General features: G+C 57.3%; 1 protein-coding gene across 4 annotated transcripts in view; it reads left to right on the forward strand.

The window, feature by feature from the left end:
• Positions 1 to 466: 466 nt before the first annotated feature.
• LETM1 (leucine zipper and EF-hand containing transmembrane protein 1) overlaps positions 467 to 13,820 on the forward strand; it is a 37,567-nt gene continuing 24,213 nt past the window's right edge. For 2 of the 4 annotated variants that reach the window (XM_042937108.1, XM_042937109.1), the window contains exons 1-3: positions 467 to 781; positions 5,925 to 5,985; positions 11,488 to 11,938. In XM_042937108.1, the coding sequence (XP_042793042.1) occupies positions 703 to 781; positions 5,925 to 5,985; positions 11,488 to 11,938 (591 nt within the window). In that variant the 5' untranslated portion in view covers positions 467 to 702. Of the gene's footprint in view, positions 782 to 5,924; positions 5,986 to 11,487; positions 11,939 to 13,820 lie in introns of those variants that run through there. The other 2 variants (XM_042937107.1, XM_042937110.1) reach the window with 2 other exon arrangements.

The raw sequence follows: 13,820 nt of genomic DNA on the forward strand, positions 1-13,820 counted from the left end.
CCAGCCTGCCTTCCCTGCGTCACCTCATCCATCCCCGCACGACCTTCGCGGATAGGACACCGTCTTAGGAAAGGGGAGTGTGGGGCTCAAAGGTCCTGCACGGAGAGATCTGGGAGCAGGCGTTTGAGCGGTCAGCCAGGTGGGCCGGGCCGCGAGGTAGGGGCGCCGCCCTGGGCCGGATCCGAGACCGACCAAGGGTCAGCCATTCAAGCCGGGCTGTCAGCGCCCCTCCGCGGGGCCCTCCCCGAAAACGTCCCCGCGGCCTGACGCCGAGCCACCGCCGCTCGGACGCGGAAGGGCCCAGCACGCGTGCGCAGCGGGCACGCCCGGCCGCGCGCCGGCTGCGCGCCGAGACCCAGAATGCCGCGCGCCCTCGGGGGCCGGCCGTCGCGGGGCATGCCGGGACCCGTAGTCCGCGGAGGCGCGGGCCCGCCCCGCACCTGGCGGGCGGCGGGCGCCCGAGGGGCCCAATGGGAGCGGCGGCCCGGCCGCCCCGCCCCGCGCCGCCGGACGCTGTGCCGGGACATGGCTGCCGCCGGTGCCGGGTCGTTGAGCTGAGTGTCGGCCGCCGGGAGCCAACCGCCGCCCTCAACCGTCCGCGCGGGCGGGCCGAGGCGCCGGCGGGCCGGCGAGCAGTCGCGGCCGCCGCGGAGGACGGGGAGGCAGCAGCAGGAGGCCGGAGCGGCCGCCGCAGCCGGGCACATGGCGTCCATCTTACTGAGGAGCTGCCGCGGCCGGGGGCCCGTTCGCCTGCCGCCGCCCCGCGCCGCCGCCCCGAGGGGTAAGCAGCCGGCCGGGGCCGGGTGGGGGCTGGGAGCCGGGACAGCGCCGGGGCCGGCGGCGGCAGCGGCAGCGGCGGGGGTCCAGGGGCTGGGATGGGACCCGGGGGCCAGGGGCGTTAAGAGGGCCGGAGCAGGGGGGTCCGGGTGTCCCGGCCGGGGCCGAGACCGGCGGGCGGCAGAGGGCCTCGGGCCCAGCGGCCCCGCGACTCCCCGGCGCGAGGCGGCGCCCCGGTGGGGTGGGTGGGTCGGGGCGCTCGGGCGCGGCCCGGGGCTGGGGTCACGCCGGGCCGGGACTTGGGGCGGCCTCGCCCCTCCGCCCCGCCCCGACCGGCCGGTTGCCGGGGCGTGAGTGCCGCGTGCGGGGCGGCCCGGCGCGGGCGGCGGCCTGTGACTCACTCGCGCTGTGACCTTAGCCGCCCGGCTGCTGGCCGCTGCGTCCAGAGCGGGTTTGGGAAAGTTTTTTGAAGGGAGCGCGCTGACGGCCAGCCCTGGGGCTGTCTGGGCGCTCCTCTCGTGGTTAAGCTTGGTGGAACGTGGTATTCACTCACGAGGACAGTCGTGCCCTTGGGCCACGTTTAGGACTCTTCACATGAGACGGCCTGGGTCTGCCGCCTGTGGGACATCCGTGGGACCGATATCCGTATAGGACTGTGTGGGGCATGTGTAGAGGGGCCCCAGGCCTTGCTGTGCATGGCCCCAGGCTGGCCCCTTTGTACCCCCAGGCTCTGTGACCCTAGCTGTCCACACAGATCACACCTAACTCGGGGCTCTTAGGGGTTCACATGTCAGCAGCCCACACCCCCTTTCTGACTCTCTCCCCTTTGACATTAACCTTTCTGAGTTCCTTATTTGTAAGATTGGGACTTGCCCTACAGAATTTAGATTCAAGTAAAATAAATTTCAAGGTACTGTACAATTCACAAAAGCACTCCCAAGAAACACGATTCTTGTAAGTTTTAAGTGATGGCTGGTTGGCTTCTTAGAACTTTGGAGCCATGGGAAGGGCATTGGGCCGCAAGAACTGACGGTGTGAATGGTCTAGGTGCCCAGTCAGCCTCCCATCTTACCACCTGCCCTCAGAGTTTTCCGTGTTTAGGATGGTAATGAAAATGGTTTGGCCACTTCACGGCTCTGTGGCGTGTTCACAGTTTACAAGTTAGCGGAGTCTGTCCTGTGGTTGCATCGTTCTGGGACCACCGGCGTTTCCTGTAGTTGGCACTGTTCTGTGTTACACAGGAAGGGGCTGAGAGGGGGTCAGACCTCCGGGTTGCTGCGGGACCAACAGGGAATCCAGAGCCTGTGAGACCCAAGACTGGACCGTGGGGCGCAGTCCCAAACCCTCCGAAATGGCACTCCCAGCTGGGCACAGCAGTCCTTCTCTGGAGCACTTTTCCCCATCGTTAACTTCTTTTATCAGTATGGCTCGTTGTCGTAATTAGTAAACCAACTTTGAAGCATTATTATCGACTGAGGTCCTATACTGTATTCGGATTCCTTTCGTTGTGTTCCATACTTTCTTCTGATTTTTGTTTTGTGATTTACATACTCTATCTTTATTCCGCACGTACTTTTCTATTTGTTGGAAACAGTTCCTTCTTTAATTTGCACACATTTTACTCTGATGTCTTTCTTTGTCCCAGGATCTTACCCAGGACACCACATTACATGTAGTTGTTATTTCTCTTTATAGTCTTGGCTGTGACACGTTGCTCAGGCTTTCCTTGACAGTTCTGAGGACTGTTTAGATCTAGTGTAGAATGCCCCTCTATTGGGATTTGTTTGGCATTTTTTCTGTTTCTTTTTCTTTTCTTAGTTTTTAATTTTTCTTTTTTCTTTTTGAGAGACAGAATGTGAGTGGGAGAGGGGCAGAGAGAGAGGGAGACACAGAATCGGAAGCAGGCTCCAGGCTCTGAGCTGTCAGCACAGAGCCTGACACGGGGCTCGAGCTCACAGACCATGAGATCATGACCTGAGCTGAAGTCGGACGCTTAACCGACTGAGCCACCCAGGTGTCCCACGTTTGGCATTTTTTCATGGTTAGACTGGGGTTATGTGTTTTGGGGAGGAAGATCACCGGTGTGATGTCCTCATCACATCGTGTTTAGGATGCCTGCTAGCAAGATGAGTTTTGTAGTCAGTATTGACCTTGATCACTGGGCGGAGGTAGTATTTGTCAGATTTCTCCACAGTGGGGAGTTACTTTTCACCCCCTTTTTGTGCCATGCTTTGGAAGTTGCTGTGTGGGGCACATACTTGGGAGTGGGCTGGGGCCCTGTAGCGGGGGGACTGACCGGGTTTGCCACAGACTGGGTGAGAGCCGTGAGGTCTTGGCCTTTGGCGACTATCGAAACCGGGGAGGACTCGGGGAGGAGCAGGCCGGGGCAAGCCCTGGGTTCTCAGAGCTGTTGGATGGGAAGTGCTCAAGGGACCTCAGAGTCTCCTATGCTCACAGGTATTCCAATGCAGGGTGCCTGGGAAGGTGCTGGAGGGTGGGTAGGGAGGATCCTGCCTGGAGCAGCTGGTGGAGAGAACCCAGAGAGCCCTGTCTCCTGGAAACCAGGTGGAGAAGGTGTGGGATATGATGAAATACATTTGGTCTGTGCCCTGTCCCTTTTCCCAGCAGAGCTCTTAGAACCTTTGAAGTTCCTGCAACAAAGCGGTGTTTTGTGTTATTTATAATGAGCCCCCTTTCTTCACACCTATGCTAACAAGGTACCTGAGATTAGAGGGTTGGCTCTTCCAGCCCAGCCCCGACCTTCAGAGATGGGAAGGGATCTGGGGATTGAGTTCAGGCACCAGAGGCCGAGGCTGTAGTCAGTCACGCCTAGGTAAGTGAGGATGACTCTTGACTAGGGAGGCTTGGGGAGCCTCGGAGTTGGTGGCTTCTGCAGATGCCGACCCCACAGGGACAGAGGCTCCTGCCCTTAGGAGTCTTGGAGACCTTCCTTGGGTACCTCACCGTCTGGCTGTTTTTCCTGTCCAGAACACTTTGCTGAGTTCTGTGCTGTTCTGGAGAATTAACAAAACTGAAGGTGATCGTAAGAACCCCCAAATCTGTAGCTGGCAGATGTGTGGGTGGCCTGGGGACCCTGCTTGCAGCTGGTGTCCCTAGTGAAGCAGTCTTGTGCTGAGTGCTTAACCAGTGGGTTTGCATTAACTCCGGATGGAGTCAGAATTGAATGGTGGTTGGGGCGCCTGGGTGGCTCAGGTCATGATCTCACAGTTCATGAGTTCGAGCCCCGTGTCGGGATCTGTGCTGACAGCTCAGAGCCTCAAGCCTGTGTTGGATTCTGTGTCTCCCTTTCTCTGTGCCCCTCCCCTGCTCGTGCTCTGTCTCTCGAAAAATAAAATAAAACGTTAAAGGAAAAAAAAAAGAATTGAATCGTGGGTTGCCCAGTTGGTGCTGGAGAATGGGTTGTTGGGAAAAAAACAAAACAAAAGAAAAGGACTTCTAGAAGGAAAGAGTGGCCCACCCATGAGCCATATCTCAAGAGTCCCCATCACCTCCAGGAATGGGGTTTCTCAGAGGGCCAGGGAAGCCTTCGGAGTGGGGAGATTGTGGGAAGGGACCAGGTGGGACTGGGATGCACAGTTCACACAATGTAGAGATGGGGGGTAGGCCAGCAGCTCTGGGAGCTGTGATGGCTTGTGTGCTTGCTGGGGGTGATGGCTTGTGTGCTTGCTGGGGGGTGGGGGGGGCGGTGTGCAGGGGAGTGCGTAGGGCAGGGGTGTGGGGGGCAGCCCAGGATGGGAATGCAGGGGTGGGTGTCCAGGGTGGGGGTGCACTGGGGGAGTGTACAGGGCAGGGGGCTGGCCCAGGGAAGAGGATATGGAGGGTGTGCAGGGCAGGGATGCAGAGAGCAGACCCAGGACAAGGGGTGGGGGGGTGTGCAGGGCAGGGGGCTGGTCCAGCGCAGGGGTGTGTGTGTGTGGGGGGGGTGTCCAGGGTGGGGGTGCAAGGGGGGGAGTGTGCAGGGCAGGGGGCTGGTCCAAGTCTGGGAGTCCTCTGGTCCTCAGCTAGAGTGAGAAAGACTTGGTGTGATTGGAAATGTGGTGTTTGAAATGGAAAAGGTTACTTTATGAACCACAGTGACCACATGTGAGCCCAGACCCCAGCTTAAAACAAGGCTGTCACTCATACTACAAGGTCCTAAATTTAATGTTTGATGGGAATATGAGAGTTGCCTTTGATGACATCGGGCTCCTTCTGAGTTACATAAAGTGACAAGGGGAAGTGTGTGTCTCCAGAGGATCCACTGGGAGCAGCTTGGATCTGCCCTGCCTGGTCTGCTCCGAGCTTGTCCAGGAGTCGGCACCTGTCCCCTGCCGTGCCTGTCTTCTCTCCTCCCTTCTCACGCTGGCTCCCCGAGTAAGGCCTCGGCACCCCAAGCCCGCTCTGTGCACTCCTGCTGCCTGAGGGTCTTAGGGTGCTGGCCCGCCTTTCCAGCCCTGCTCTGCCCTGCCAGCACGGTGCCTGTGGCCCTGCCGCCCCAGGATTGCCAGTGCCTGTCTCGTCCCCTCCACCGCTTGTGTCCGCAGCACAGGGTCTGAGCACAGGTCGTGTGACTGGACTTGGAATTTATGCTCAGGGAAAGTGTCAAAACTACACGAAAATCCTAAAAGCGTGCTGTACGCTCAGCGGTAGTGTTTATCCAAGATACGGTTTACTTGCGGTGTTTGGTCTACGAGTGGTTCTCATAACCCTCGCCCTCCTGTGGGCAGAGAAGTTGGGGGACCCTTTGGATCAGGCCCTTGCTTGCCCTGTGGGGCTGTCTGTGCACTGAGGGGTCCCGCGCAACTGCGCAGCAGCTGGAGCGAGTAGGGAGGGGTCCCGCCCGGGGAGACCTTCAGGCCCGGGCTCTGGGCCCTCGGCTGGTGGAGCCCGGTGTCCCCGGTAGGGGTGCGTGAGGCCAGGGGCTGCCTCAGGTCCCCCTTCTTCCCTAGAGCTACCCCAAGACACCGTGTTCCTAATGTGTCCCTTCGCTTAGCAACACCCTGAAACCTTCCGGCACTCGGAACACGCTTCCAGACACGTACTCTGTGAAAGACACGGGGCACCCTTTCGGGCTCTAAAAGGTGGTGTTGGTATAAAACGCCTCTTTTGACACTAATTTTCTTGCTTTTTCTTTGTCTCTGTCATAGGTAGTCTGGGAGAGCCCGCCTGTCTCAGTTGTGCCAACGCCGTGGGGTTGATAAGCCACTTGTAAGTAAATCGTCACTTACTGTCCTTCTGTAAGCGGGAGCTTGGAAGTGCTCGAGTGACATGTGACTCCTGATTGTGGGGAGACAGTACCTCCTGCTTTGCTGTTTTTGTTTTTCTTTCTTTTCACCCTTTATCTTTTCATTTTGAAACATAGCCACGTGTTAGTGGGTCTTTGGAAAATAAACATTCATAATTTCAGTGTCTGTTACAAATATTGTTAGCATTTTGATGTATTTTATTCTGGTCTTTTGTTCACGCATCTGTTTTTTATTTGTTTATTTAAATGCTTTTTATTTAGTTTTGCGAGAGTGCGAGAGTGTGAGCAGGGGAGTGGCAGAGATGGGGGGGGCAGACGATCGCTCCGTGCTGATGTCAGCAAGCCTGATGCGGGGCTTGAACTCACAAACCGTGAGATCCCGACCTGAGCCGAAGTTGAGCATCTGACTTCCCACGGAGCCACCCAGACGCCCTCGCGCGTCTGTTTCGGAAAGCTGTGCCGGGTGCTTCGCACCGCGTGCTTTGCCCTGCTCACACGGCTGCTGTTTTCAGTGGCTTTTCTTGGACTTTGCAAAAAGACGTTGGGTGCTCCACGCAGCATTGCAGGTGTGGGGCTCCCTCAGTGAACACACTAGACCCTCGCTTGAACCCCATTTGGTCCTTCACGGAGCGTCATGTTGAGCGAGTGGTGGCCGCAGGGCTTACTTACCCCCACCTGGTTCTGGGGATATGTCTGGAGTGTGGATTTAGCCCTTCCCTCTGGTGAGAAGTCTGTGATACTGTTGTGAGGCTTGGAGGGCTTCCTGGAGGGAGTGGCATCCACTCTTCCCTGTCTGCTGTCGCAAATGGACTTGAACTTCTCTCAGGGTTCCTGTTCTCTCCCACCTGCATTCCCTCTGCCCAGCATCCCTGAGCACAGTTTCTTTCTGATCCCCCTCACCTACGTGGTGGGATGCCCAGACCTTTCTTCCTGACACCAGGCCCTTGTCCCAGACACCCAGAGTGGAGCCTGTCTCTCCCTTCCATCCCTGATTCTCCCTGTTGGAGAGTGCAGGACCCCCTTCCCAGGTGCCATCCAGGTGGCCCCTCACAGCGTCTTGCCCATGGAACCATGGGGGCTTTTAAGTTTTTTTACTCATTTGAGATCGTTAATTTGTTACCTCATCTGGAGAGGGGCCCCCGAGTGGCTTGGCTCAGTCAGTTAAGCGTCCGACTTCGACTCAGGTCATGATCTCACGGTCCGTGGGTTCGAGCCCCACAGTGGGCTGTGTGGTGACAGCTCAGAGTCTGCTTGGGATTCTCTCTCTCTCTCCCTGTCTCTCTGCCCCTCTTTTGCTTGTCTCTGTCCCTCTCTCTAAATAAATAAATATTTTTTTTAAACAGACCTTTTTTCTCTCTCAGGTGAAGGTCACTTTCTTTGTGTAGGCCACGTGCATTAATTGAAGGCAGTTCCCAGATGTGTTGGATTTGGTCTCGTTAATGGACCTCTTGTCTCATTTTTTGAATGGTTATTGCTGGCACGTAAGTTACCAGCTGTCTTGTGTCCAACCACTTCTCACAGCTCCCTTTACTAGGTTTTAGCTCCTTCTATAACACCTTTCCTTAGTGGTGGGGGTGGTCCTGGGACGTGGCCACAGTAACAACGAGTGTTTCTTCCTCTGTGTAGCTCTTGCTTCTGCTGCTTTTGGGTTCTCTCCGCAGCCGGGTCTCGCCAGAAGAGCTGCAGGCAAGAAGTAGAGTGTCTAGTGTTGAGTCTGGAAGGTTGGCTTCTGTTTCTAGTACTCTCTGCTGTGTCTTTTTATTCGTAGTGCGCGAAAATGTTTTTATTAGGAATAGTGTTGAATTTTTCAGGCACCTTTTAAGAGTCAAATGTACCTGCATTTAATATTCATATTAAAATATAAGCACTCTGTGCTTTATTAACATGAATTTTTATAAGTTAACAATTTTTAGAAAATTAAACACTTTTTTTTACAAAGTTAAGCAATGAGGGGCACCTGGCTGACTCAGTCTGTGGATCATATGACTCTTGATTTCAGGGTCGGTCATGAGTTCAGGCCCCACGTTGGGTGTAGATTACTTAAAAATAAGTGAAATAAAATTATATGTAAAAAAAAGAAAAAAAGGAAAGTTACATAATGAGAACTATAAAGCTGTTTTGCTGAACTCATGCATTTGAAATGAGCAGTTATAGGTGAGAGTTGAAGTTTTATATCACATCCAGCACACGTTACTTGTTATTTTGATGGCACAGATGAGTACCGGTGACCCTTGAACAAGAACGCAAGGCGGGGCTGGGGGCGCTGGCCCCTCCCTGTGCAGTCGAAAGTGCACCTGTAACTTTTGACTTCCCTGGAACTTAGCTACTGACAGCCTGCCCTTGACCGGAAGCCTTGCTGAACATGAAGAGTCAATTGACACGTGATTTGTATATGTATCATATGCTGTGGTCTTACAATAAAGCAAGCTAGACAAAAGAAAACTTAAGAAAATGGTTAGGAGGAAACGCTTACGGGACTGTCCCGTGTTTATGAAAAAGCCTCGGCGTGGACGCGGTCCCGGCACAGAAGTCCGTGCGTGGCGCGGGCCTGTGTGGTGGCGGCGCCCCGTGAGGGGGTCTGTCATCTCAGTTTTCAGCTCTGGTGGTCCCGACCCCAGAGCGTGAGCGGCTGCGGAGTTTCTGATCCAGGACCACTCGATCGATGGGCGTTATCTAGCTGCCCTTGACCTCCTTTATCCTAAAAGTGAAGGCAGAGAGGGAGTCCAGTAACGTGCAGCCCCTTGGTCGCAAAGCCCCCCAAGCACAGGGGGTCGTTCGGCGGGAGGACGGGGCTGCCGTGAGGCTCTCGGGCTCCTGCATGGGACCACTCGGAGGGTTGGTGGCGGGTGCTTGCCTGGCCCCCGGAGTGTCCTGCAGGGTGCACTGGGTACCACAGGGCCTGGAGGGCGCTGACAGGGGTCCCAGTGCCGTGGGCGGCGGCCTCCCGTTCCCCAGCTGAGGGGTACCTCGTCCTGCGGGCAGCGTCACCTCTTGTCTCTGGGCAGAGAGGCACCCTGCGCTTCGGGAACCATTCCTCCTGGTCCTGGGACCGGTGGCTTTATTGTCCGCCTCTGCTTCCCTTGCTTGTTGCCGCTGTCACCGCCCTTGCTGACGCCATGTCCCTGAAGAACTGAACCTGGCACGTTGAGGGTTGGCGCCCTCCGTGGCCCAGCCGTAGGCCGTTGTCTGGGTGGGCTGTCCCCTTGGGAGGGGGACGTGTCAGGTGGCCCGCAGGTGTTGTGCCTGTGGCATCTTTTCAAGGGTCCAGAAGGTGCTGTGGGGAGAGCAGGCCTGGGTCCCTCTGCCTGCCATCCTGTGTTCGTGCGGCTGATGCCATGAGCCCCGGGAAATGCTCTGACCCGCGAACCACTCCTCTGCCAGGTGCTGCTTAGGACTTCTCTCCTTTTTTTTTAAGATTTCTTTTCTTTTCATTTCATTTCATTTCATTTCATTTCATTTCATTTCATTTCATTTCATCTGTTTATTTGAGAGAGAGAGAGAGAGAGAAGATACCAGGCGGGCTCTGTGCTGTTAGTGCAAAGCCCATTGTGGGGCTCGATCTCGCAAACTGAGAATTCACAAACCCCATGATCAAGAGTCGCGTGCTTGGGCGCCTGGGTGGCTCAGTCGCTTGAGTGTCTGACTCTTGATTTCTACTTGGATCACAGAGGTTGGGCTCTGTGCTGTGTGTGGAGCCTGCTTAAGATACTCTCTCTCTCTCTCTCTCTCTCTCTCTCTCTCTCTCTGCCCCTTTCCCTTGCTCATACTCTCTGTCTTCAAAAAAAAAAAAAATTATGCTTTTTGAAAACAGCTAAACCTTTCTGGGTAGAATATTGGTAATGTTAGTTTCTAGCGTGCTTGAAGATAGCCAGATCCTGGAGCCTCGCTGACCCCAGTGGATATGCTGGGTGCCTTTCAGCTTGCTGTGTTTTCGCGAGTCTCTGCTTTCGCCTGTTGGCTGTGCTGTCCAGCGCCGACATCACGCCTTCTTGTGGAAGCCACTTGCTTCCTTGTTCGTTGAGTGTCGGGAGCCTGGATCATTAAGTTCGACAGAGACAGGATGGCAGGCTGATCCCTGCATCAGGAGGTGAGGCTGAGGCACAGAAGGCACAGTCTGTGGCCACAGTCCCACAGCCGCAAGTGACCGAGCGGGTCTGCTGTGCTCTGTGCAGCCTGTCCCTCGGCAGCTGTGACCCAGTCAGGGCAGGGTGGGTTCAAGGCCGCGCCCTTCCCGCTCAGGTGTTGACTGCGGGGCTCTGGGGCTCACGGCACAGGACTGACCCTGCCCTTTGAAGGCAGGAGGCCGTTGAGGGGTTGCTCGATGGGTGGCGGGTGGTGCCCTGTGCCAGCTGCCCCCACGTGATGCAGGCTGTGAACCGAGGCGGGCACGCCTCTGGCTGTCCTTCAGCATTCCCCACCTGTAAGAGGTACGGCTGGACCGGATGTTCCCTGGCTTCCTCCAGCCCCGATTGGCAGCTGCCAGCCCCCTGGTGGGTGTCGTATGCACCTGGCGCTCTGGGTACTTCACGTGTCTATTACTGCACACATTTACAGAGGACGCTCACGAAGCACAGAGAGAGGTTAATTAACTTGCCCGAGGTCTCAGCATTAAGTAGTGGATTGGAATTTGGGATGGGGCGGGCAGCTGCGGAGCCCCGGTCCCGTGAGATGCTCCAGCCGGTGGGAAGAGGCTGGGCTTGTGTCGGTTATGAGCACGAGCCTATGAGCTGACTTGGAGCCTGTGGCCTCCCGGGGGTGGGGGGAGCGTCGTCCAGTGTGACGGGTGGGGTACGAAGGAGATCCCGGGGCTCCAAGAGTCGTGCAGGTAAGGTGTTCCAGCGCTGGATGTCATCGAGGCTCTGGGCTGAGCAGAAGCAGCAGCGTGGGGAAGACGGAGGAGCGGGTCCGGGGCGTGATTCGTTGGGTTTTCGCCACTTGGTACGAACGTCTCTGCTGGACAGTGCACGGGTTTGGGTCCCCGTGGATTTGAGCGTCCTCGCTAACTTCCGAGGCTCGCTCAAGAACTGCAGATCTTCGTAGAAAGTCACCTGGTAGGGAACGGACCTTCCTGCCCTGCCTCCACCCCCCCCAATTCCCCAAGTCTGGGAAGCCGCCTGGGAGACCTGCCCCGAGGTCGGTTCTGTAGTCCGGGGGTCAGGGGCCAAGCTCTGCTGTTTGTGTCCAATCTGCCCTTCCTTCGAGCCCCCGGCCCCTTGGTGCCCTGGTGCCACCTGTGAGCCCACGGGGGCCGACCGCTCTCAGTCCCTCGCACAAGCCCCTTCCCAGCAGCCCCTCTTCCTCCTGATGTGTTTCCCGGGCACGCAGACGCGGTGGGGAGTCGGTGTCGGTGCTGGGAAGATTGAGTGTCTGTGTGGTTGTGACGCAGCCTGGCCCGTGTCGCGCTTGCGGGTTTGAGGTGCCAGGAGGTCGCCCGTCATCGCTGTTTTCCTCTCTCTCTCTTCAAGGAATGTCTCGTTTCGCTGCTGCACTCCTGCCCACCCCGTGTACCTGTCCTTCAGGACCGATCCCCGTGGCTGCTGGACTGCGAGGCCCGGGCGCGTGTGCTCGGTGGCCCGAGTGCCGTGGGCCCCCGCCCCCGCCGGCCTGTTGGTCACAGGGCCTCAGTTCCTCCCCACGCGCTGCTGGCACTCCACGCCCCCGCTGGGTGACGACTCTGTGGTGGAGAAGTCCCTCAAGTCCTTGAAGGACAAGAACAAGAAGCTGGAGGAGGGAGGCCCCGTGTACAGCCCCCCGCCGGAGGCGACCGTGAGGAAGTCCCTGGGGCAGAGGGTCCTGGACGAGCTGAGGCACTATTACCACGGCTTCCGCCTGCTCTGGATCGACACGAAGATCGCGGCGCGCATGCTCTGGCGGGTCCTCCACGGCCACAGCCTCACCCGCAGGGAGCGCAGGCAGGTAATGGGCGCTCGGCAGCTCCCGGTCGGGCCGCCTCTTACGTGCTTTCAAATACTTCCGGGGCTTTCCTTCTGCCACTTGTGGTTAGAAGATGATGATAACAACAGGAAACTCTAACCGTGAACCTCCCTGTACCACCGCTGATAATCTCTCGGTGCCTCCGCGGCCAGAGGGCCTCACACACCCCGTCTGTGGGTCTGTGGTCTCCCGTCGCTCTGGCCTTGTGCCACCGCGTCGGCCTTCTTTCCTGTCGGAGGCCTGTGCCCACCCCAGCGGACTTCTTTTGCAGGGTAGCTGCCTTTTCTGTCTCGTTGCTTTCCAGATGTCTGTCTTTAGGGCTGTGCTTCTCCCTCTGTGAGCTGGGTCTTACTTGTTGGCTCTGAGCTCCTGACTCAGGTCTCACCTCTGTCATCGGCTCCAGAACCTGCCCGCCCACCGGCTCTTTAGCTGCCGGGAGCTCTGGTTCAGCATTCGGTACGCCAGCTTTCTCCGCCATTCACCAGCTCTTTTATTTTTAAACCTGTTTCTTCATGTTTATTTATTTGCAGAGAGAGTGAGCGTGAGCAGGGGAGGGGCAGAGAGAAAGGGAGAGACAGAATCCAACTCAGGCCCCTCACTGTCAGCCCAGAGCCTGACTCGGGGCTTGAGCCCACGAACCGCGAAATCTTGATCTGGGCCAAAATCAAGAGTCGGACGCTTAACCGACTGAGCCAGCCAGTCACCTCTGCCCTTCACCAGCTCTTGAAAAAAGATTGTTCCTATTTTTCAGGAGCTCAGACCTTCTGGGTGTCGTATTTTGCCTGAAATAACTGACAGTTACACTGTGGACTTTTCTTTCTCCCCTTCTTGCTCTTTTCTGGTGAGTCCCCAGGGGCCAAGGGGCAGCTTTAAGTTCTCAGTGGCCTAGGATTCTCCGAGGAAAGGTGCAGAAATGTCTCTTCCCTGGAAGTTGACTGCCAGAAGATTCCTTTGTGAGAAAACAAGGACTTGACTTTAACGCAACCTGGGGAGTTGGCCGTTATGTGTGAGAGTTCCTCTGGCTTCTGATTTCATACGTGTTCTCAAGAACTTCTGGAGAACCTGGGTCGTGGTTGTTTGACTGGCTGGGATTTCCCCTGGGATGCCACGTTAGAAGGGAGCAGATGGAGAATTGAAAGAAGGATAGTTGTATTGGAATTTCAGGATCATCCTGTTAGTGTCTGTCGGATGTTGATGACGAGGCGTGTTGTTGAGTTAATCACAATGTAATGCTTTGTATCCTGGACTCCCGTGCGCTGCTCCCCTACCCCGCGAGAGCTGTGTGCATTTGCTGCTTCCGTGAGGATGATGAGACTTCGTAAGAACAAAAACAAAAGAGTGGGAGCAGATGAGCACGTCCCAGCGAGAGGTCCCAGTGAGAGGCCCCAGCGAGAGGTCCCAGGGAGAGGTCCCAGCGAGAGGTCCCAGCGAGAGGCCCCAGCGAGAGGCCCCAGCGAGAGGTCCCAGCGAGAGGTCCCAGGGAGAGGCCCCAGGGAGAGGCCCCAGGGAGAGGTCCCAGGGAGAGGCCCCAGCGAGAGGTCCCAGGGAGAGGTCCCAGGGAGAGGCCCCAGGGAGAGGCCCCAGCGAGAGCCCCCAGGGAGAGGTCCCAGCGAGAGGTCCCAGCGAGAGGTCCCAGGGAGAGGTCCCAGGGAGAGGCCCCAGGGAGAGGTCCCAGCGAGAGGCCCCAGGCAGAGGCCCCAGCGAGAGGTCCCAGGGAGAGGTCCCAGTGAGAGGTCCCAGCGAGAGGCCCCAGCGAGAGGTCCCAGCGAGAGGCCCCAGCGAGAGGCCCCAGGGAGAGGTCCCAGGGAGAGGCCCCAGGGAGAGGTCCCAGGGAGAGGTCCCAGTGAGAGGTCCCAGCGAGAGG

The sequence above is a fragment of the Panthera leo genome, chromosome B1 (assembly GCF_018350215.1).
Source record: "Panthera leo isolate Ple1 chromosome B1, P.leo_Ple1_pat1.1, whole genome shotgun sequence".
NCBI classification, from domain to species: domain Eukaryota; kingdom Metazoa; phylum Chordata; class Mammalia; order Carnivora; family Felidae; genus Panthera; species Panthera leo.